Source organism: Convolutriloba macropyga, chromosome 10 (assembly GCF_964194025.1).
Source record: "Convolutriloba macropyga chromosome 10, txConMacr16.3, whole genome shotgun sequence".
In the NCBI taxonomy this organism is placed as follows: domain Eukaryota; kingdom Metazoa; phylum Xenacoelomorpha; order Acoela; family Convolutidae; genus Convolutriloba; species Convolutriloba macropyga.
The window spans coordinates 16,249,574-16,274,909 of NC_134477.1; the positions used below are offsets into that span (position 1 = coordinate 16,249,574).

Sequence of the window (25,336 nt, forward strand, 5' to 3'; positions counted from 1 at the left end):
AGACATAGAAATATTTTTTACAATGTTTGAACTCATCTTTCATTTAAATAGCTCTATGGCACTAATTTTAATGACAGCATGAAACAAAATTCATTCAACCGTCTACTGGCAGATTATTATGACTAAACTATGGGATCTCTCAGGACCAAAAATTACATATTGGGGTGTGATTGATTATAACTGACTGATTATATGCAATTGGGGGTAAAATCTCTGGATAACTTTGCTGTTAAGGAAAGATCTGCTGCAGGGCTAACTGTGTCTTGGAGTAAATCCTAGAAGTAAATAATGTTCCATTTAGGCCACAGATATTTGCCGCAAGATTTATACAAGTTACCAAGAATTTGATTAATTGTTTTGCTAAGAAATCTTTGAATCGTCCAAAAATCTAACCAACTATATTTTCCGCAATTTTTGTTTTTGCTTTTGATTTTTTCCGATTTGCGTTCCTTGGTTAATTGTTCGTTCAACCTATATTTTCCCTTTACTGCTTTGAAAAGTTTACCAGGATCGCAATAAGTTCCCATTTTTTTCATGGACTTATCCACACTCACTTTTCGGAGCCGTCAATAAACAGAGTTTCTAAAGAAATGTTCTTATCGGACGTTAATGTTACCAAAATGTACTTATCGATCATCTAGATTTCAAAATGCGCCATTAGCGTAAAAAAGATGCCTACTTACACAACTTCTTGTGTTTTTTTTTTAAAAATGAGTGATTGATTGCTAACATTTATTGTACCATTCTCCTTTTATTGTATTGATGGCTTTTGCCGTATATGAATAGAGCGTGCTATATGCTCAAATGTTAAAGTTGATTGTAAATGCACCAAAATTGATAGAGTCCACTTTTTTTTCTATCATAACTGCGAAGCCAATTCTTGTTCAACTGATACAATTTGAAGATCGTTAACTAGCTAGAACACGGAGAGGCTATAAAAGTTAATTCTAACGCACGTTATTTGTAATTTGTGTTAGCAACTTGAATATAATTTAGTATAACTTGGTATAGTTAAATTAAAAATGGCATTATCGACTACTACAACAACTACTGTTGTTAACACAGCACCAACGTGAGTAGAAACCAACAGGCGATAGATGAAGGGTAAAAAAAATTATCTCCCGGGTTGCCAGTAATACGAAAATTCCGGTAATTCTTAAGGTCTCATGAGTTCCCAGTAATGGTTATACTTTGATCATAAAAGATTTCTTGATAATCATTTATTTATCCTAAAATGTTTTCTGTTAAACAGATCTTCTGTTAAACAGATCAGAGTAATTTTTCTTCTCTGATGTTCAATTAATCATAAAAGGGAACTATCTCCTAGTAGTCGCACAAAGTTATATATTATTTTCCAGTAATTGTGTAGAGACCGTACAAAAGCTAGATTAAAGTCTCGTCTAATGGAAAATTTTAAATAAAAAATTGGGAAGGTCTTTGTTAGCTAAATTTACACAGTCGAGTTTCCTTTTTAAAGTCGGGGAAAAGTCTTTTCACGAGCAAATCTAACGAGTTTTCATAAGGTTCTTTGGGTCAAGCATTCGTTTGCCGAGAAAGGTCAATTTAATACTCTCGCTAAGGAAAATTCATCGGTTGAGTCTGATCTGTTTATATTAGCCATGATTAAAAAATTAAGGCAGTGAATTATAAAATAATTTTAAAAAACGATGCATATTTTTGATTAAATAATAGTTCTCCAGAATCGTAGGTGAAGATGCATAAGCACTGACTTCGTTACAATTATTAGTGAGAAATTAAATTTTCGAAGAAAAGTGTATACTCATAGAAAGACTATTCATCGACATGAATGACTTGTAATAAACAGGATCCAATTTATCTCATTCAGTAATTCGAGCCGAGCAAAAATCGAGCAGAAAATTTTGTGTCTCATTAAAATTCAACGTAGAGAAATTTAGTCGAGAAAAAGTCAAGCATCGTAATTCTGCTCGAGGAAAAGTTCAGCGTGAGTAAACCGTGTCCAGTTAAAGTCCATCTGTTCTGTAAAATTAAGATAATAGTGTATTTGGTCGAGCACTGTCTGTTCTGACCACATTTGATCTTTTCAGAAGTGAAGGTGAAAACAGTAGTTCACATAAAACAGTTTTGTTTGTGACTGAAATAATTAGAAATGTTTGAATTGCCAACATTTTGTTTACTAGTCTTTCAGGCAAAAAATTGCATCGAATAGCTGAATGTCGCAGATACACAATAAAAATAAACCTAAGCAATTCAAAGACCAAAAAAGGACAATGAAGCCGCTGAAAAGGTAAAAACAAAATGGTAAAAACACAAAAGGTGAAAACACAATGTCGCCTGTTTTTTGTGATAATGCGACAAAACATCAAGAAGTACTCCCAAATATTATCATTTAATCACAAATCGCAAAAAAGCGATTTCCACCAAAAAAGCAATTTCAAAGTGATAAAAACTAATGGCAATCAATTGAAGGCTTCAATTACTTTAAAATCTACCTCAGTTCAATCTCTGTTGGGTTAGGGACTTTCGCAAGCGGAATAAAAAGCGTTTTTAACTAAGTAAAAGAATGAAAGTCTCAAAAATGAGAGAATAACAAAATGATATTTTACAGTAGAATTTAGAGATTTACAGGAGAGATCTGATTATTACATCAAGAAGGTGATTTGAATTCGGGGATGAAAAAGGACTCAAAAATCAGCTGTATATATACCCATTATCAGTGTGAAAAAGTCAAGATACAAAACTAATCTTAGCACCTTGATTCATAGTGGAGGTCGCAAAGGTTACCCAATATGGTTTGCTTCTGCAAATCAGTCGCAAAGGGAACCATAAATGGAATGCATTTGCAATTTTCTAAGAATTCATTCACACTTCCGGAGATATCATCATCATTTAATACATGCTGGGAAGATTTTACATCACTTAATCTAACTCTAATAATAGTTATCTAGATTCACCAATTTGAACCGAATATTGATTCTCAGCACCATTTCTTGACGATTCATTTATATAATTTCTTTGATCGAAGTCATATTGCTTGTCTTTCTAATCTGGTAAATCAAACTTTCTTTCTAATTCTCACTAAGTTTAAGACTATAGTTTGATCGATATTCTAACACCCCCACTCAGACTTGAGCTGATTGCGTAGAGTTTGTTCCCATCAAAATTGCTCTGAATGTTTCCACTTTGGAAACGGGTAAGGACTTTGTGAAGATGTCCGCTGCCATTTTGTCTGTAGGAACGTAATGAATTGAAATAGTCCCATCCTCCGTCCTGTCACGAATGAAGTGGAACTTTGTCTCGATGTGCTTGCTCCTCTTGTGCATGACTGGGTTTTTGCAAAGTCTGATACAACTTTGGTTGTCCCCTCCAATTGCTATTGGACGTTTCTGTTGGATGCCAAAATCCTCTAGAAGTTGTTTCAGGTAGAGTGCTTCCTGAACTGCTGCTGCCATGCCCTGATATTCTGCTTCTGATGAAGAAAGAGCAACTGTGGCCTGCTTCTTGACACCCCAGCTGAGTGCTGCGCCACGTCCGTTGAGTTTGAAATAATAGCCCGTTGTTTATTTTCTGTCGTTCACGTCTCCAGACCAGTCTGCATCACTTTCCCCACTAAATCATAACTAGCCTCTTTTGTGTAAGTAAGTTTTAAACCTTTTGAACCTTGAAGATATCGCAGAAATCGTTTTCCGCACATCCAGTGTTTATTGGTAGGTGCATTCATGTGTCTGGACAAAATGTTGACCATGATGTCTGGCCTCGTCTGTTTGGCCAGATACAGAAGTGATCCAACCAAGCTTCTGTAGATCCTCTGGTCCACTTCTTCGTTTCTGTTCTGTGCTGTCTGAAGTTTCAAATTCAAATCAGCTGGAGTTCTTGAGGGTTTGCATTGATCCATTTGAAACCACTCAAGCATTGTTTCTATGTAGCGTTCATGGTCGACTGTGACTTTTCCCTCTTCTCGTCTGATTCTTAGACCCAGAAACCAGTGTAGTCTCCCTCTGTCTTCCATGTGAAAGGTTGCTTCTTGTGCCTTCTTGACATCAGAGACCACTGTCATACTTCTTGATGCTACATTATGTCGTCAACCCAGACCAAGATGAAGGTGTGATCCTCTGCCTCTGATCTTGCAAACAAGCAGTGATCTTTCCTGCTTCTGGTGAACCCCTGTCTCAGTAGGAAGTTTGCCAGCTCTTTGTACCAGTTGTTAGCAGTCTGTATCAAAACATAAACTGATTTATTTAGTCGACATACTAACTTCTCCCCATCTAATCCGCGTTTTACAAACTCCTGTGGCTGTTCCAAATACACTTCTTCCTCGATTGGTGAGTGCAGGAAAGCAGTCTTGACATCAAATTGGTGCATCACCTGGCCCTGCTTCGCTGATAGCTGAAGTAGAATCCTGAAGGTCTCCGGCTTACAGGTAGGCGCAAAAGTCTCAAAGTAGTCCAGTCCTTCCACTTGTCTGAATCCTTTGGCCACATAGCGCGCTTTGTATTTGTCCACTTGACCACTGGGTCCCAATTTCACTTTGTAGACCACTTTGCCCGGTATGACGTCCTGTCTGTGGGTGGTCTCACTAGGTTCCAAGTCTCGTTGTCTTGGAGTGCCTTGGCCTCGTCCTTCATTGCCCGGTGCCACTGGTCCCAATCGTCACCTTGCTTAGCTTCGTAGACTGTTTTGGGTTCCACATAGTCGCCCTCAGTCACAGCAAGATGGGTCCTGACTTCTCCAACAAATTGCGGAACATTCCTTGCTCGTGTCCCTCGTCTGGGCTCTGCTCTGTCCGCGTGTTCCAGTGCATCTTCATTGAAGCCAACTGTCTCTAACTGTGAGAAGTCTTCTGTGTCACTGTCTTCCAGTGAATCTGAGTCTCTGTGGCTCCCTCTTGTTGCAGTAGATTCTTCATCTAGTGCTGTTTCTCCAACATCCGAGGCCTCTTGTCTCAGTGTTGTTTCTTGAGTATTCACGCTCCCTGCGTCATGCCACTCCTCCTTTATTGCAGTAGATGTGTCCTGTCGTTCTCTGTTGTCATCGTCTTGATGACCATCATCTGGGTGCCAGATTCCCAGTTCCGACCCATCATCTAGTAGGTCAGCCGTTTCTTTGTTGTCAGGGATTGAGCCCACTTCAGACTCCTTGATGATCACATCTCGAACTGCCATCATCTTGCGTGTGTTGGGTAAGTACACCAGGTATCCGTTTTCTCCTTCAGTGTAACCCACAAACTTTCCTTGCAGTGCCTTGGGTTCAAGTTTGCTGACTTCTCTGTCCCTCTTCCTCATGAAGACTGTGCAACCAAAAATAGATAATTTAATAATTGGAAGCTTAGGTTTTACACCTCTCATCAGCTCTGCTGGACATTTTTCTTCTCCTCGTCTCACAACCAAGTTTCTGATCCTTGCTGCGTTAAGAATTGCTGCTCCCCACATCATCTTGGGAAGTCCTGAGTCAATGAGCAAACATCTTGCCATCTCCAGCAGTGTCCTGTTGCACCTCTCAGCTAACCCATTCTGTTGTGGCGTCTCTGGTATGGTCTTTTCCTGTAGAATGCCTGCATCTAAGCAGCACGTCTTGAACTGCCAGGAGAGAAACTCCTTCGCATTGTCTTGCCTCAGCTTCTTGGGCGTCCCCACACCGAGAACAAATTTCTTCAGGCTGGCCAGTGCTTCACTCTTTGCCTTAAGCAAGTCCACAAACATAAACTTCGTTAACTGGTCTGCAAGCACAATGCAGAACTTGAACCCTGACAGTGACTCTACTCTGAAGGGTCCCAACACGTCTGTGAACACCCTCTCCAGCTTCTCTTCTGCTTGGGTCTCTGCCACTCTTGGTACTGGAGTCTTTGTGATCTTGGCCAATGCACACACATTGCATACATCATCGAGTTCCCCACTGTCTCTGGTGCATTCCTGACCACATCCGCTTGATTCAAATGACCCAATCGTCTGTGCCACTTCCTTGCACTGTCAAGTTTCACGCTGTTGGAACTCATCTTGAATTCTAGAACGCTGCAGGGTAAGTAAAACAAATTATTTTCTTGTGTTAGTTTTAGCCGAGTTCCCTTCTGGAGTTTCATGCAGCTGTTTCCTCTCTCGAAAGTGAAGCTATGTCCCCACTCCGTGCATCTTGAGACTGATAGGAGGTTTGAAGAATAGTCTGGCACACACAGAACATTTTTGAGTTCGCATTGGAATTCCCCTTTGTTTGAGGGTATGCTGATTCTCACACAGCCTCTGCCCACCACTCTGGAAGCCTCTCCGTTGGGATTTCTGACCACTGATTGAATGGGCACAAAGTCCAGAAACGCATCGATGTTCGTCACTATGTGATCTGTACAACCACTGTCCACTAGCATGCCTGCTGTCTTCCACTGGGTAAGAGCTGCCCAGCATTCCTCGTCTGGTGTAGCCAATGTTGGACCCATTGCCACTGACTCATGTTTGCCTCCATCTCTTTGTCTCTTGCGTGCCCTGTCTAGGTGACCCTTCTCACCACACTTGCTGCATTGTGCTGTCTCCTTCTTCCTGCAGTCCTTGGCAAAGTGTCCAGGGATCCCACACACAAAGCAGTTTCCTTTCTTGGGTCCCTTCTTGAAGTCACGCTTCACTGCCAGTGCCACTGAACCACTTTGTCCCTTGTGTCTCTCCACCGTGCTCTCATGAAAATTCTGCAGCCTTTTCCTCAACTCTGTGAAGTTCGTTGCCGGGTTGAAGCTTTCCTGTATAACAAAACTTTCATACCTCATTGGCAGACCATTGAGGACCAAGGCGTTGAAGAGGGTCTCTGAGACTGCTTCCCCTGCTTCTTGTAGCCTTGTGAGAAACTCCTGTCCTCTGATGAAGAAGCGGTCCAAGTCCTCAGAATCCTCGAGCTGCAGTCGAGCAAGCTGTGCCACTAAAGTCACCACTGTCGGCGTCTCCCCACTCTGAAATCTCTCTTGCAAAAGCTTCCAAGCCTTTGCTCCATCTCCAATGCCAATATCTCCCACACAGTCATGTCTCATCAGCATGAGGGTTGTTGCATCTAGAGTCAGTGCCAGATGGCAACACACATTGTTCCGTTTCTCCTTGATGTCTGCAACTTCCTTCTCATATGCATCCTTCAGCACCTTGTGGTTCTTCTTCTCATCATTGGTTGCCCCATTGGCCAGTGGCGCAGGCTCATTGGGTTGCTCCTCTGTCCCCAGTAGTCATTTGTAGAGTCCTTTCGTCTGCATCATCGCCACAAATCTTGTGCTCCAGATTGGAAAGTCCTGTGCCTTTCCTGTGTAGGTCAGCAGCTTCACTGTCTGTTGATCCATTGAAGTTTGAGCAGGCAAAAGAATTGTGAAAAGAAAAGGTACTAAGCAGAAAAGGATTATGACTGTCAACAACAAATTGGTTTAGTTTTGGAAATCAATTTTATGACTTAGAAAATTGCTGGGCCCATAACCTGTTGGGTTAGGGACTTTCGCAAGCGGAATAAAAAGCGTTTTTAACTAAGTAAAAGAATTAATTTCTCAAAAATGAGAGAATAACAAAATGATATTTTACAGTAGAATTTAGAGATTTGCAGGAGAGATCTGATTGTTAGATCAAGATGGTGATTTGAATTTGGGGATGAAAAAGGACTCAAAAATCAGCTGTATATATACCCATTATCAGTGTGAAAAAGTCAAGATACAAAACTAATCTTAGCACCTTGATTTATAGTGGGGGTCGCAAAGGTTACCCAATATGGTTTGCTTCTGCAAATCAGTCGCAAAGGGAACCATAAATGGAATGCTTTTGCACTTTTCTAAGAATTCATTCACACTTCCGGAGATATCATCATCATTTAATACATGCTGGGAAGATTTTACATCACTTAATCTAACTCTAATAATAGTTATCTAGATTCACCAATTTGAACCGAATATTGATTCTCAGCACCATTTCTTGACGATTCAATTATATAATTTCTTTGGTCGAAGTCATATTGCTTGTCTTTCTAATCTGGTAAGTCAAACTTTCTTTCTAATTCTCACTAAGTTTAAGACTATAGTTTGATCGATATTCTAACAATCTCAACAAGATTTGTCATTGAACAACAGCTACAATAACTTTTAAGACTAAAACAACAGAAACAGAAAACAGGCAAGCCGAAAATTTAATAAAAAAGATGAGAAAAAATTTTTGAAGCTATAGAAAACTTTTGACACCAAAAAAGACCTGTGAAAATTATTACATTAAATATGAATTATTAACCACATATACAAACAAAAACTCAAAGTTACGAAATATTAATGAAAATTACTAATTTTCAACGACATTAAAGCAAACTTTTAAAAGAGAAAGGAACATAACAGCTTTTATTTTGTTTGTACTACTAAAAAAACAATTACGTCACTAGTGATTTCGAGCACTAAATTGACGAAACTGATACCACAAAAAATACAATAAATATTAAAAACTTGAAAAGGCCAAACAATAATTCAGAAATTAAGTGTAAAGTGTTAACAGCCATTAGATATTAACTCAAAGAGTTTGAGGAGATCACTTCTTCCTCTTTAGGATGCTAATCGTATTTTTTCAATGAGGTTAAGTCACAGAACTACAAAAAGCAAGCAACAATTGCAGACGAAGCTCAAAATTCCTCTGTGAAGTTACGAAGACATAGTATCGAAGCTAGAAAAAAACATCAGCTGTTCTGTGAATGTAAAATATTTGTTCATTGGGCCACTTTCGAACGATAAATGAATCTTTTATTACCGGAATTCTCTGATGAAAGTTGATTTGTCTGTGTTTTACGAAACAAGCAACAAAAATTGTGCGATGGTTAAAAAAACCTGCGGTCCATTGCAATTTGAAACGGTTTGATTAGAAGAATTACCAAAACTAGCCTTTCTTTTGCTTAGTGTGTAATAAAAATAATCAAATGGTCCACATCTTAGCGTAATATATAATTTGATAGAACGACTTCATACCAAAAAACCCTAATTTGCAAAAAAATGTTGCGTAAGGGGTACAAAATTAGGTCAAAGTACAACAATGTTCAGAACAATTTAAACCTCATTAACCCCTCGAAAAAAAAGAAAAGAGTTTTTTTCATTTAAACTTCTAATGATAGCACTCACCTCTAATTGGCCCAACAAAAAACGAAGTTGTACATATAGTTCCCCCCCCCCCCCCCCATAAACACTAATGCAAAGAAAAAAAGAACTTTTTTGTTTCCTTTTTGTTAACTCTGTGTGTCCTCTTGTTTATGGCCATCACATTCCTCCATTCTCAGTCAGAATTATCTTATATCTGTTCCCGAGTTCAATAAATTGAACAAAATTTGAAAAGTATTTTTGAGAATCTTCATATATCAATATTAGGAAAAATTGTAAAGCATTCCCACTTGTGGGCTAGTGGATATGCTTTAGAATGAACTCATTAGCCAGCATTTGTCAAAATATTTGATTCATATTTAATCTTTAAGGAGTGAATTTTAAAATGCAAAATGCATACACTGCATGCGCGTAAACCCTCCAGCCTACCGTTCTGGATTCATACAGCTACCTTCCGGTTTTTATTCCAAGGAAAATTTTTGAATCCGCTATTTTTGTATTCTCTATTTGACCAAACCCCTACATTAACTGTACAGGCCTGTGGTGATAGCTCAACCTACAGTGACGGTGGTGTCTCTGGGACGCCATCCAGTGACAATGACGTGTCCAATGTGCAAGGCCACTGTCACCACACGAATCAGATCCGAATGCGGTCAGTATCTCTGAAAAACCCTGGCCTGATCAAAAACCGTGGCCTAATATTTTGACGAACAAAGAATTTTCCAGGAACATATCCAGCGTTATTTGAATTCATAAGCTACCTTTTAGCTTCATTAAACTTCATTTAAGCAACATAAATTGAAAATAATTTTAACAGCGTTTTGATTTTCGTTTACAATACAACAAAACAATGCCAAACCAATCCAGCAGTATATGTATTTTTGAATGAACATAAAACAAACAGATATCAATGTGAGACAAAATTTGGCGAACTAGACAGAGTCGGGAAAGTATTATTCTCTTTAATTCGAGCATAGTTGTTTCATTGGTCCGGGTCTTAACTAGCGTGGTTAAACAGTCCAATATTGACCTCCTCTCCAACTTGATAGTCATCAAAACGGACTGCTGTATATATTGCCCACCACGGTCGAGGAAAAATTGGAAAAATATGTAAGATAAGCGGTGAAAAGCTGTTTTTTTCACCGCAAATTTTGTACATATTTTTGTGGTGAAATGCGGTAAAATTATATAATTTCAGCTCAAGGGTAAGCGGTGAACTTACAAACAGTCACCACAATTTACCTACTACAAATTACCTACATTGAAGGGGATCGAACCTCTCACCTCCTCCATGTCGGCAACTTCTTCTTCCACTGCGCAACCTCCCACAAAACTATATATATTTGTTTGAATTTAAATGAAATTCGCTCTACTTTCTGTAAAACATGCGCCTGAAATTTTTGTGAGATTTGCGATTTTTAGCGGTGAAATTACACATTTTAGCGGAGAAATGTTGTGATTTTTTGTAAATTGACCTCTTACTCTATTTGTGAAATTGTAGAAATTCACCTCTAAAAAAGTTTCAAAAAGATATAAGATTACGGGGGTAATTTTAGGGGGTGGGGGAGGGGGTAAAATCTAAAAAATTCCCCCCTACTCCCCATTACCCCCATTATATTACATCGTTTTACCCCCCTAAAATTACTCCCTAATCTTACATCTCTTCGACACTTTTTTCTAAGCGGTGAATTTATGTTTTTTCTGCACTAAGTTAAGCGGTGAATTTATGTAATTTCACCGCATTCACCGCATATTTCACATAATTTGGACACTTTTTTTCAAAGCGGTGAAATTTTCACCGCTACCAGGCGATAAAGTTTTTTCTACCGCTATCACCACCTGACTTATGTAACTTCATCGCATTCACCGCTTATCTTACAAATTTTTCCGCATTCATCATTTATCTTACATAATTTTCCGTTTAATGGCGGTGACACCTCAACGAAGAGAGCTGGTAAGATTCAGACCAAAGTGACTTGCGATCAGATTCTCTCGCACCCCTTTTTAGACTGTCGTGCGTTTGTGCCCTGACTCCGGAATCCCATGCAAGCAAAAATTTCTTAGTAAACGCTGAAAATGGTTCTCATCGTAATTCATCAGGGCAAGGGGCAAAGACCTTGACCTACTATGACTGGAGCAATCACAGATAACAGAAAAATGTAAATAAAGAAAAGATACGTATTTATTAAATATAACAGTTTGACCATTTCAATTCTAAGAGATTGATGCATCAATTTTTGCATCAGTTGCATCAGTTTTTGCGTTCATTTGATATCCTATGATTTCCGAGGGATTACGTATGATCGGGAAAAATCTCCATCAGTTATTTTCATGGTTCTCTATTAGTTTGATGAAACACTCAATTCTCTCTTTTTTACTGAACATATTTACCTGTTTTGGAAGCAAGTAGTGTACGTAATTGGGATTCAAAAATTTTTCCATATTTTGTGTGCAAGAAGCAAAATCAATAAATCAGCCTTGTTGAGTATATCAAAAAGGGCTCCTTTTCAGTATAGCACCTTCAACTTAGTGGTCATTTAAAGTTGAGCACTGCCAAGCAAGATCGTTATACCAAAAGGAAGTGCTAAATTTTCGTGAGTTGGGCTATGATGGGGCTAAAACTGTAGTTTATGTCTGCCAAAATCTTTTGTATAACGAATGCTTGCACAAAGATCTTTTTTCAATTTTTATTTCTTACAGTATTTGAGGTGAAACTGCGTTTATCGATAATTAATTAAAAGAGATTCATTTTTCTATAACTGATAACTGTTGCTCTGAAAAAGTTTTTGGTCTCTCAGAAACCATGTTTGCCTTACATACAACGAATTCAAACGGCGTTGTTTTAATTTAGTTTTGTTTTACTTTGAGCAATGCGTTCTTCGTATCTTGTAAGAAATCAATTTCCCTTAAAAGTACGAATTGATCTTTTCAAGTAAAATGTACTCTCGCATCTTTTTAGCGCAATATTCCTTCAAACACTTACAAAAAAACCATAAACCAAAATGTTTGCTAATTAACTACGGAATAAACGTTTGTTTACTTCATCAGCAATTTGACCGCTTCACTGTTTTTCTCCTTAAGGATCGTGTCCTGGTAGCCGAATTGTTTATTCCAAAAATTAGCTTAATGAGGCATCAAATAGATATAAGACCATGAGGTACGTCAGAAAATTTAAAATTTGTTCACCAGTCGCCTCAACTCTGAACAGAACGAGAGAACATATTAAATCAATATCAAAAAGAGAACAAGAAAATGGAGTAACACATATTTGTTCCTGAAAAGTGTTCAAAAAGGACCAAAATGCATTTTTTCGATTTTTTTTGCTCGACAAGCACAAAAAACTTCCCTTAACAGACAAATAGAGGCGTTCAAAGATATTTTCATACCTATGAGATCGAACAGTCACAATTTACGATGATTGTATTAATAAAAATACCAATACTGTGATTAAATTATTTAGTATTTGAAAGCATTTTGATATTCAAACTGGTGTTTAAAATTAGAGTAATTTACAGGTATACTAATAAAGTTAGTACACAGCAACTAAAATGTAAATGTATTGACAAAGAAGTAAATAATAATTAAAAAATAATTCTAATATTTTAAATTTTTGTGGTAGTTTGAAACCTTTTTTTCCAGGGATTATTCATGGTAGGCTAAAAACTCCATCCGTTGTTATGCCTGTGATTGTATTTTAGTTTGATGAAACAAATTTCAAATCTCTCTACTTTCTCAAAGAAAACCTGTTATGGAGGCAAGTATTGCACTTAATTGGGATTGGAACCCTTTCTGCACATTTTTTGAGCCAGAATAATAATCAATAATTCAGCCTTGTTGAGTATTCCAAAAAAGTTTCTATACCATTGTACCACCTGTAGCTTAGTGGTCAATTAACGTCAAGGTAGCTATAGCATAAAGAGGTGCTGTATATTCGTGCAGGTGCAAAAATGTGAAGGGCCCAGCAAAAGTACCACAAAATTGTAGTTTTATTCTAACAAAATCCTCTTTGAGAGTTTTCTTTCAAAATTGAGTTATTTCAACCAGCTCATGTTTGTCAGTATCTAGAAGTACAGATTGATTCAAACCTAACCCTTGAAAATTACCTACACTCAGTTGTATGTAAAACGGCCAATTCGTTTTGGTCTTCGTATCTTGTTAGTAATCTATTTGCTTTAAAACTAAGAATTGATCTTTTCATGTGAAATGTTGTTTCCAATCTTTCCTTCAGCGGAATATTCTTTCAAACTAGTGTAGAAAAATCAAAACCCGCAAAGTTCTTCAAATTAACTGTGCAATAAACGCCTGTTTTCTTAGACAACAATTTGACCGCTCCACTGATCTGCTCCTTAAGGATCGGTCCTTCCAGCCGAATTTTATTTCGAAACTTAACTGAATGAAATATCAAACAGATATCAGTCACTGCGGATCATCAGAAAAATTGAAAATGTTTTTTTTTCTATTGGCCTCATAACTGGACAGAACGGGAGAACTAATTAAATTATTTCAAAAAGTAACGAAAACGAGGTGGAGTAACATATCTTTGATCCTGAAAGGCTTTCAAAAATGGATCAAATTGCCCTCTTGATTAATAAAATATACAGTAAAATCTGTTTAGAAACAGTTTAACCGGGTTTTTTCTCAATCAGAACAAGCAAACACGCCTTCACAGACAAATAGGAGACTCAAAATTCTTTTTACCTACCAGAACGACCAGCCAAAATTATTCATTGTTGTAACAATAATAATACTGATACTGTTATTATTTAAGTTAATATTTGAAAGCAAATGAGTATTCAACCTGAGGTCTATAAAGATAATTGTCTACGGGTATACGAAAAAAATTTACATTACAATCAAGTTTTCTTCCTCAAATGATAAGTTCTAACTTTTTTCTTCTGAAATGAATGTTCATTTCATTATCCTAGGAAGCTGCAACCACTATAAATAAAATTTTTAGTGATAAAAAGCTGATTGGTTCAGGAAACAAACTACTCCCTCGTGTCGTTTTTTTTTTGCGCACGAGTAAGCTGTTTGCTCATAACTGATGGAGAATCAGTGTCGATTTTGATATATAAAAAAAGAAAAACATTGTTAATTCCTTTGAGTATGAATTATAAAATACAGAACATAGTTTAAAGGCAATGTAGTGTTAAGAAGTATAAATGAAACAAGCGTCACATATTGTGAAAGTTTAAAATTGTATTAAATTTACAATGTGCTAAAATTTCGACAAATTAAGAGAGATGAAATATAATTGAGAAAAAGTTTTAAAAATGCTAATTCTACAATTAACTTTTTCGAGAAAAGAGAATATTTTAAAAAATGCTAATCCTCCAATTAACATTTCATAGAAGACTAAAAGACGCCCTAAAATTAAATCAAATTAAGATTGAACTTGAAAGATTTGAGATTAGAATTAAATTCACAAAAACGTTGGGTCTTTTAGAAACTCAATCCAGAAATGATTTTTTATTTAGTTTTGAGAGCCCGCTTTTTAGGGATATTCCGCCTCAACGTGAGAGGCAAATCGTTATACCAGTCAATTGCTTTTTTTGAGAAACAGTTTTGCATTATATTTGTTTTTTGGTTTGCTCCAAATGACAGCTTGTTTGTACGGTCATTCATTTTAGCACTTAGGGTAGCTAACTTGAGTTCATCGAAAGCTGGTAGATCTGCTTTTAGAAGCTTTATAAAATATATAATAACCCGATACTTTATGAGGTATTCTACTGGTAAGATTTTGTGTTTGATCTTGAGATCAGTGGTCCTGTCAAATTTGGTTCTATTGAAACATGCCTTTATTCCCCAGTTCAATTGTTTATTTAGAGTAACTCGAAGTGATTTTTTAAGACCTGAGAACAGAGCAATTGGGTAATGCAGATGACTTAAAACAAGAGCGTTCAGTAAAGCAGATCTAGTTTTTTCTAGAAATTTATTTTTGATGGAGTAAATGACCTTTATGCCAACAGCCATTTTTCTTAGTACATTTTTTATTTCTTAATCGAAAGAAAGATTACAGTCAATATGAACTCCCAAGTATTTCACAACTTTTTTTCTCGAGAACTGTACATCCGTTAACAATTATTTCTTCGATTTTGTTTCTTTTAGGGGCTCCAAAAATAGTGAATTCGGTTTTGCTTCCATTTACATTTAACTCATTTTTCCTGAAAAAGTGAATAAATTTAGCAATACTTTTTTCAAGATGTAACTTTGATTCATAATTTGTTTTTCCACTGCAAAAGATAAAAGTATCATCAGCGTACTGGATTATATTAGAATTCACATCAGTATCATCTTTCATATCATTTACATTTATGTTGAAAAGCAGTGGGCCTAGCGCAGTACCTTGTGGTACTCCACGGTTAAGTGCTATACAATTTGATTCATACTTCGAGAATTTGACTTTTTGCACACGGTTTTCTAGATAAGATTTTAGAATTGTATTTGCTTGTGCACTAAAACCTAAAAGTTTAGATTTGTGCAGAAGAGTAGGATGTGATATCGAATCAAAAGCTTTAGATAGGTCTAAAAAAGCTCCTGTGACGATGTTTTTTTATTGAGATCATATCTGATCTTTTCAGTGCAATATAAAAGAGCATCTGTAGTTGACACTTTTTTTCTGTATCTAAACTGTGTTGTTGCAAGCAACTTATTCTTCTCTAAATAAGCTAATACTTGATCTCGAAGAAGGATTTCAAAAATTTTAGCGAGAGCTCCAGTAAGCGAAATTGGTCGATAATTTATCGGATCTTCAGGATCACCTTTCTTGAAAAGAGGCAAAACGTGGGCACGCTTAAGGTGGCCAGGAAAGCGTTGTTCAGTTAAGAATTGGTTAAACAAAAAACAGAGAGGTTCAGCTATGTTTTCTCTTGCATCTTTTAAAGCCCAAGCTGGAATGAGTGATGGACCCAATGATTTTATAACATTTAAATTGTTGAGTATATCAAATATCTCCTTGGTTGTCGTATACCTGAATATAAATTTGTTACTGTGGCGTGCCGGATTATTACAAAATTGATACTGTTCTTTTTTACCAAAAATTTAACCTAACACTGAAAATTTATAGTTGAGAAGATTGGCAATATCATTTCCATTGGTCAAAACCGTTCCAAAACTGTTTTTGAGTCTTGGTATTTCTGTCTGTGTTTTTTCTGAGTTTCTGATTTCGTTGATAAAATTCCACCTTTCTCTTGCACTTTTTAAGTTTTGAAACACATGTAGCAGATGTTTTTCATTTTCCTGCTTCAAAATATTTTTGATGTTATTATTTGATGTCTTTGCAAACTTTTTTACTGTGTTTTTTGATATCCATTGTTGATGTAGCGTTAGTTTAGGCTTGTCATGGCGTATGAAGACGATCTTTTGTGGAGCATGCTTTTTAATTACCGTTTCCAATGACGAGCAAAATTTTTTATACATGATTTCAGGATTTTCTGATAAAAAAAATGATCTCCAATTTATCTTTCCAACATCTAGGGAAAAAGCATTTTTAGAGTAGTTTGTTTTATCAAACACAATTTTTTTGATAGCTTCTTTTTTATTTTTAACGGTTTCACCAATTAAAGTAAGCGTGGCTAAGTGATCACTTTTTAGAATCGAGTCTAATGTCTGGGAACTAAAAAAATTTTCGCATATAACATAGCCTATTAGCGACTTCGTTCTTGATGTTTCTCTTGTTGCTAAAGTTTTATTTGAATTCAGTAAACCGTACGGCAAGATCAGAGTTTCTAGGAGATTTCTTTCATTGCAATTAAAGTAATTAAGGTTGTAGTCACCTAGTAGAAATATTTTTTTTTCAGTCGCTGCTCTATCTAAACCCAGGGCTAGCTCTTCCAAAAACACATTTATTAGTTGTTGTTTTGGACAGTAAGCCAAAATTATCAACGCGGGCTTTTTTTATTTATTTTACACTCTACCAAAACACTTTCAAAATGGTCTTTTGACATTGTCTCTAGATCATTTCGTGCTTTTGGATGAAATTTATTCGGAACGAACAAAAGAATACCACCGCCTTTGTTTTTCTTTTGAAGATCAGTACGTCGGTCGCTTCTGAAGGACACTAAATTTTAAAAGTGTATCGATGAAAACGGAATATCGTTAACTGATTTCAACCACGTTTCTGAGAAGCCCGAAATACAATTGTCACCTAGGTCAGATAGAAAATTCTTAAAGAGCAACCTTTGTCCAAGCACGCTTTGACAATTTTGATGTAGAAACTTTACTTGATCGTTGTATTTTTTCATTAAGGTGGTAAACTGCGTAATTGAGAGGTGGCCCTGGGTTTAATTCTACGTCACCTGACAAGAACAAAAGAAATCTAATGACAACCAAGGAGTAAAGAAAATTCCTTAACAGGCAGGTAAAAATGATCTTCTTTTTTGGATACGCATTATTATTAGACATGCACGATGACATCCTCTCACTCTCAGGATTTGTTGGTGTAGTAGTGAAGACCCAGTTCCTTTTTGATGTGACTACGCACAAAATAAGAAACAGAATAAAGTGGAACTGAAGCTTCATTTTGAAACAATAAAAATAAAAGAGGACAAATGAAACTAAGAATATTCAGCAAAACAATTATCTCGACTAGTATTGACCTCTCATATAATTGTAACTCTGTCTCCAATGATTGCGGTATTTTGGGTATTGGTTTGGATTACGTTTGTTGTTTTTCAGAGCTAATAAATTATTGGATGTGGGAAGCAATTGAGAAAGCACACAATTTTTTAATAAAGGGACAACTTGTTTGTAATGGAAATGCAAATCTTCATACTACAAACTATCATAGCTTGGCATGGCTTTCATGAGGTCGTACACATTTGCAACTTTATAATTTTCATTACCTGCTTATGCATTTATTTTATCATTAAAAAGTTTAATGCGGTCATTAATATGTTCGTTTTTTGGCGGGTTACGAATTGGTGGCACTTGCATTAGTACAATATTCTCAGGAGATAGCGTATTTTTTGTTAAATCAACCAAATCTGTATGTTTCTCAAACAACTCGTCAATGTTTTCTTGTTTTTGTTTCAGAATTGAATTCGTCCCGTCCTGAATGAGAACTGTTTTGATCACTGTTTTGGGCAATTGTTTAACAACTTCAATCTTTTCACAGGTTGTTGAGCCTCGATAATCATGTACGCAGATATCTTCTGGTATAGTACTATCCCCGACCAAATTTTTCACCAGATTGCTTCCAATAACAAGATTTTGTGTTTTTGTGGAAACCTCTTTTGGCTCAAAACGTCTTACACGAACCTCTTGAATGATGGGGGGGGGGGGGGGGTTATATTGGTTCGAGATTTTACCTGATTCCTTTGGATCGTCATTTGACTGCTTTTTTATTAAAAATTGACTTGCTGAAATAACAAACTCTTTTACAATTGAGTCTTTTTCTTCAACTTTTTTCAATAAATCTACATAAATTCGGTATAGTTCATTTTTATTATGCGAATTGAACTCCTCTTGGTTCATCATGTTGATAATTAAGATCTATTAAAGTTGTTAAAAGTATCAGATAAAAGTTTTAAGAATTAAGAACGAGATAAAGAAAAGCTAAAATTCTGTTTCAATTGTCTTTTTTCTTCTTTAAGAACACACGAATAAAGCAAGGTCAACTGTTCGAAACGAGAGATTGCGCTTTTGTGAGAGATTGCGCTTTTGTGAGAGATTGCGCTTTTGTGAGAGAGATTGCGCTTTTGTCAAGAGATTGACAGCAGTTTTCGAACAGTTGACAGCAGTTTTCAGACTGACAGCAGTTTTCAGACAACAGTTAAAAACCCCAAACCAATTATAGGCATTTAAAGTAGACAATGTAGACGATCGACGAAATTAATGTCTACAACTTTAAGCATGATTTGTGTTTCATTCTACATCGAAATAAGCCTTAAATTTTGTAATTTATCCAGTATTTTACCTATAGCTAGCCTACAATTGTGTCTAATAATTTTTGGCGTTCATACAAACTTATTGGAGGACGTTTAAACAAAAATGTAATTAGATGGATTTCTTAAGAAATGTTGTTTTGGATATAGAAACGCAAATTTGTTGGATAGGTTGAATTTTTGAATTGTTCGTTAAAAACCCTCAGTGGTTTATAACTTTGTTCTACTATTTTGCCCAATATTCTGCATATTGCTAGCTCATATTTGTGTCTTAAACAAATTGGCGTTGAAATAAAGAGATTGGAAAGACGTATAAATAAAAGATGTCATTTAGATGGACGTCTGAAATGGATGTTACTTTGGATGTCACACCATAGATTTTATAATAAATGATGAGCTTTTGATTGGTACAAAAAAGTTTCCTCAATGCTGATTAGTTTTGATCTAGAAATTATCCAATGTTTTACTAGCTCATATATGTGTCTAAAGGACTTTGGAATGAAGTTATAATAGAGGTCAAACAAATCAAAAGCGTTCATCTATAACAACATATTCAAAATAAAAGGAACAAAATATAACAAAAACAATAGATATAACAAATGAATCACTAAATTGCGTCAACCAAAGCAGGTGAAATTAAACAAAATAGTACAGCCGAAACTAGATACGTTATCTCTGGACTTTGATTAAGCTAATTCCGGAAATTCGTTAGAAAAAAATTGAAAAAAATGGATACAGCATTTGTGGAAACTGCAAACGCGGAATAATGAAACGACCACTGTGGGTCTTTGTGACGGTCATATTTATTTGCGGGCAAGAGCAAAAAAAACTCCGTCATAATTACGCATAATTGCTATGATGTCATTTGTATAGAGAAATACAACAAATATTATCATTTTTGAGTGATTTTAACTAGTTTCTAATACTGTCAGTGTTTTCCACACTCACGCTTACAAAACTAATCATATTACAAGGGCACAGAAAGTGCTTAAAAAGTTGCAATCTCTCATTCAACTAAAATTTATGTTTGGAAACACTCCTGTCTCTACTTATTGCTAGGGAGCGATATCTCCAAAAACAGAAAAAGATGATAAATGATTCCAGTAGGCTGCGCCAAATGCATCTTTCCACGTAAACAACAGGATTTCAACGAGGGGCTATTCCAACACACTCAATATCTTGGGTGCACCGCTCAAAACTGGTGTTCAAAAGCGGGCAACAGCTGCTCTACTTTCAACAAAAGTAGAACGAGGGAGTGAAGGAAAGTAAAACCACGGAATTGCGTTAGCATTTCAAGAAGCATTGAACCTCAAACAGTTTCAAGACGTTTAGGGTTTTCAACTGAAGCACACAATAGCGTCTAGTGACGACACTCAGAGATGTATACAGCTTTGTCAGGACCGGGTCATACACATTGAGACGAGTTCGTCTTCACTGTAGACATGAGAGGAGACGAGAGTTTTTTTTTGACAAAAATAACAATGACGAAAAGGCAGCGTACATCTTTAAAAAATCAATATTCGTCTGATGGGTGGAATCATTGCGAGCAGTTTTGATGTGAAAAATCCCCGCGCAAACGGCTCAAGTCTGAGTAAGTCTGGGGCTCTAGTCTGAGGGCTCAAGTCTGGGGTCTTATAAATGGAGGTTGAAAGCATAAAATTAAAAGTTGTAAAGTTTTTTTCACCAAGACAATATCAGTTGCTGTTGATTTGTAGTAACAATATTGTTGAGATGAAGCAAACTAAGTTTGGCTTCCAAAACATTTTCTTCTTTTTGCGCTGTTTCAAAAAAAGAACTAACAATAGCTGTAAGTTATCTAATGTTTCCTATTCCCATTCCCGTTTTAAGTGCCTATATGATCAAAATTCCCCCAGATTACCATATTTCGTCTGACTTAGGAGTCTCAGTTTAAATAATTGTGCTATAATTAGTTCTTTGGCTTGGTTTTTCTCATTGATAATAGTTATGTAAATGGACAGTTTTAGAACCTTTTTCATCTCTCAATTTCAACTCACCATATCGATCTAATAATCAGATCTCTTCGTTAAATCTCTGAAATCCATCATACATATCTTTTGTCCTTACATCAATCTTTAATTATTCATTTTTCTAGCTAAAAAACCTTTTTTAGTCCGTCTGCTTATTCCAACATTCTAAGATCTAGAAATAGAGCGAAGCACTTATTGTCAGCGCAAACGCAACAAACTTTACATTTTTTCGTTTTTCAAATTATTTTATTTCATTTTTCTACGTAAAATGGAATCGATCTGAGAGTAGCCATGAGTTTTCAGCAAAATTAATAGTAGAAAATTGGCATATTTTCAATTATTTATCGGTGCCTTTTGATCAAGGATATTGCCGTTCTGTAGGTGCTTACAATGTTGTTTAAAGCAGCTTTTTTTTCTAATGTTTTGTATGACAAATGGAAATTCACACAGGAGTTTATGCCAAATCAAGTTCTGTATTGGAAAAATTTAACTGCAGGTCTTATTGTAATACTGATTCAGAACTATAATAATGTCACATTTGCCTTTTTTCAGTCATCTACACGTCTTGTCTAAGATTTAGAAGTCTAAATCCAATTCTTGACAATCTAAAAAACTTGAGAGACTAAGTGACTACACATGGTGAAAATGAAAACGGTGGCTATTACGCTTACATGAATTATTGTAGTTGAAATTAGAACGAGCACGGAACGTTGGTTCCCATTTTCATTATCTATTCGGATTTTTTTTGAGCGAAACTCTACAATAGAGCATAGTATTCAAAACGACATCAGACTACATTTACCTGTCCATGCAGATTTGCAACCAAAAGCTCACGAAAACCGAAGCAAAATTTGCAACCACAAGCTCAAGAAAACCGAAGGTTGAAATGTTTTTCAGGAATGGGTTCCTGGCTGATTTGCTTGGTGCTGTTTCTTCTGGGTCTGGAATTATGCTGTTGGTTGCCACTGATAATTCCCTCCTGTCAGGACACTGCCCATTTTTGCCCAAATTGCAATCACCATCTTGGCACAAAAGCAATGTGCTAGGAAGAGGGACGGAGTTCGAAGTGAAAGACGGATTTCAGACTCATAACTGCTGTTACATAACTGTTGGTATACTGAAAATTTAGGGAACTCTTTCCAATTCAATTGTTAACAGTTTTTTTAACCACCTGAAAAAAAGTTGATAAAATGTAAGAATATGTTATCTTTTCTTTAGTCTGATCCGCTTTCAGAGACAATGACTGATTTTCAAGAGTTTATTTTGCAGTGTGTTCTTCTATACGCTTGTATGATTATTAAATAATAGCTTACAAAGGTTTTATACCCGCATTTAGGATCAAAGCTAAGTGTGGCACGATGAAACTCATGTATGATATGAATGAAAAGGTTTGGCATTGAAAGTCATGAAAAATCAAAGTTAGAGATCTGACTTTTACAGCGATTATGAATATGAACTGAATAAATTTGAACTAAATGACAAGGGGAAGGATTGGTGGGCTAAACGGTTACGGATCGTTTACAGAATATATATGCAAACATGGATACATACATACATACATATGCTTCGTCTGTATAATCAGGTAAATTTAATGACTGGCAAGGGGTTGCAGGAAAGAGTTCGCAATATTAAAAAGTTATCACTGAACAAAAATTCATTACTTTTTTAATTTCCTTTCTTAACAGTTGAATTGTTATACAAATTCTTTCATTTTAACAATAACTGTTTTACCGTTTTACCCTAAAGTCTGTATTTTCGTTAGCCAAAATATTTGAAAAAAAAATTAGTTCCAAAATGCAATTTGTTGATTCAGTGGCACGGAAAGTAAACAGGAAGAATCGGTATGGACGTTTTGTAAGATTATAGATCGCAAAGGAGGAAATATAAATTGGCAATATATCTATATCCTCATAGGCAACATCAAAAAATTGTATGAGTAATTAGTTTCTCCTAGGTCCAATTTTTTGTGTTTCCTTAGTTTTTTTTTGCAAATTTGGTTTATCATGATACAAAATGCAAATGATGCTCAGAAAGTGCGTCTTTTTATTTCTTAGTACATGGGTGAACAAGTTTTTTTAAACCCAGCCGTGAAAACTAATGTACGTCGTTTGCAAGTAAATGAAAACTACCACCGATAATTTAGTGGACATAGGCAAAAAAAATTAAGTATATAACCTTGTGTGTTTGTTTATAAGCAAAAACAGAACAAGTTTTTGTTTGTTGCAACATAAAAACATTAATTTGAATTTTTCTAATAACTTTGCTTATGAGCAGGGCTACTATCAAACGCAATCAGTCTTGGAATTGCAATTCAAACTATCAAACAGTTTTTAAAAATTGTTACTAAAAACTATTGCTGGCATTATACGTAATATGATCACTAAGTTCAGTGGGATTCAAGACCACAAAAACACGCGAAACAATTTTTATTTTAGGAGGGAATACTGGTATTAAAAGTTAACTCAGGCTTTAATATTTGTTCTTGAGCGCTATTAAGGATAAAGGACAACTCTGGCTATTCTGAAAACAAAACTTTCTTTAAATTCTTGAATGCTCAAGAGATTTTTGAATTCGTTTCGTTTTTGAAATGAAATCTGATAATGTCCCGGAGGTTGATGCCAGAGCAAATCAGCGCTGAATCAGTCTAGAGACTTTCTGTTTTTATCATGGTCAGTACTCTACTCATGTCCAAATTTACAATGGCTAGTCTTCATTTTTGAGATGAAAAGTAATATGATCAGCTTAATTTCCGACAACAAGGTTTGCGTTAGATGCGATTCGAACTTCCGCGTGGGTGCTTGTAACTTTTAATTTGCGTAGCAAGTCGTAACCACTAAGCTAAATGGGCTTTTTGTAATTGCCTACAAACTAGCTTATGTATAAATAGTGTGTATACTATTAGAGTAAAAACCAGTTATAGGCTATAATTGTATGAAACACTATACAGGAGAGATTTAGCGTCGGTGACCTCAATATAATCATAATGAAGAAAAAAAATGCACATAAAAAACTTAAAATATTCTGGAGATGCAATGTTCCAGAACTGAATTAAGTTCTTACTCTTGAGATGTGCTGGTTCAGCGCTTATCTCTGAGAGTCAAGTCCAGGATGTGTGACAAAAACTAATATTGTTAACGCCTGACAAAAACAAAATTTTGGGTTTCGGCATTTAATCACATTTTCCAGGATGAATTTTTTTTGTGAATGCTTACAAGAACTGATGTTTTCGTTGCGTATGTTTTGCTAAATCTCATAGAATAAATTTCCTCTGAATAGAATATTTTAGAAGATAAGGTCCTATGCATCATCATAAAAGTCAATTTTTTCCATGATTTTATTGATAATGTATAAATAGTCAGGTGTTTTGGGAAGTAAACAAAACAAGCAGAGGTTTACAGAAAAACATGAAAAAAATGAACCAAGTCATTTATTCAGATCCTGATCTTCTACCCAAGTAGCAAAGTTTTAGATATTTTGCCACGTGTTTCCAGTCACATGATCCATTTAGGGTTTTAGATATTTTGCCACGTGATTCCGGTCTTGTAGAAAAAAGCCTGATTCGATTTTACAGTCAATGGATTATTTTTTTTTTCAAAATCAAAAAGACTCTTTAAAATTTTTTAAATATTTTTTTTATTATTTAAGAAGTCTTTCAATTCGAAGATCAAAACAATTACGGATTTTGCTGCTACACTTGCAAGTGTTGCAAACAGCTGCCCGTTGTGCGTTTCGGTACAGTCTGTTATATTGAAAATTTTACTGATTTTAATGATGAATGGCGATTTTCAGTCGTTTGAAAGCTGATAAGGCGACTAATTTTGTGAAATATCTCAATAACATAATCGGGTATGTTTGGATTCAAAAATTTCATTAATTTATTTCTGTTATTATCGTCCGAGAACCGCACGATTTGTACTTTTTTAATATCTAAATGATCTCCTCTGATATTTAAATTTATGTTAATTATCTCCATCTAAATGATCTCTGTCTGAATGATGTCTGAATAATCTTTTCTGATATCTAAAATTACCAAAGAATCTTTCCAGTGCAGTTCGCTTTTTCTTCTTGCGTTTTCTGGTCTTTTGTTGCACATTGCTGTAAACAAAATCAAAAAAAAATCTTGTTATCATCTGAATACAGAACTCAGTAAGGGAATCAATTATGATCAATTGGGTTGAGGAAATGATTATCCACGATAAGAGCCCTACATAATTTTAGATAGGAAAATATACCACGGAAATAAACCCCCCATTTTAATGTTGGTCATGATAATCTGTTCCATGGTGATAGTTCCATATCAAGTCCTATGGGCCGCTGAGGCTTTGCCATGGCATGCCATGGCCAAAAGCGATAAATGCGCAGCTTCTTATTAGTCAAAAGGGGGTTTGCAAGAGGGGGTTCCCCGGGCTTTTTGC

At 35.8% G+C, this 25,336-nt stretch overlaps 1 protein-coding gene across 1 annotated transcript; it reads left to right on the plus strand.

Moving 5' to 3' along the window:
- The first annotated feature begins 886 nt into the window (after positions 1 to 886).
- Positions 887 to 22,159, plus strand: LOC142348395 (lipopolysaccharide-induced tumor necrosis factor-alpha factor homolog). The gene is made up of 3 exons (XM_075399731.1): positions 887 to 1,072; positions 9,586 to 9,701; positions 21,819 to 22,159. The coding sequence occupies exons 1-3, from the start codon at positions 1,023 to 1,025 to the stop codon at positions 21,965 to 21,967; spliced, it is 315 nt and encodes a 104-aa protein (XP_075255846.1). The 5' UTR covers positions 887 to 1,022; the 3' UTR covers positions 21,968 to 22,159.
- The last annotated feature ends 3,177 nt before the right edge of the window (positions 22,160 to 25,336 follow it).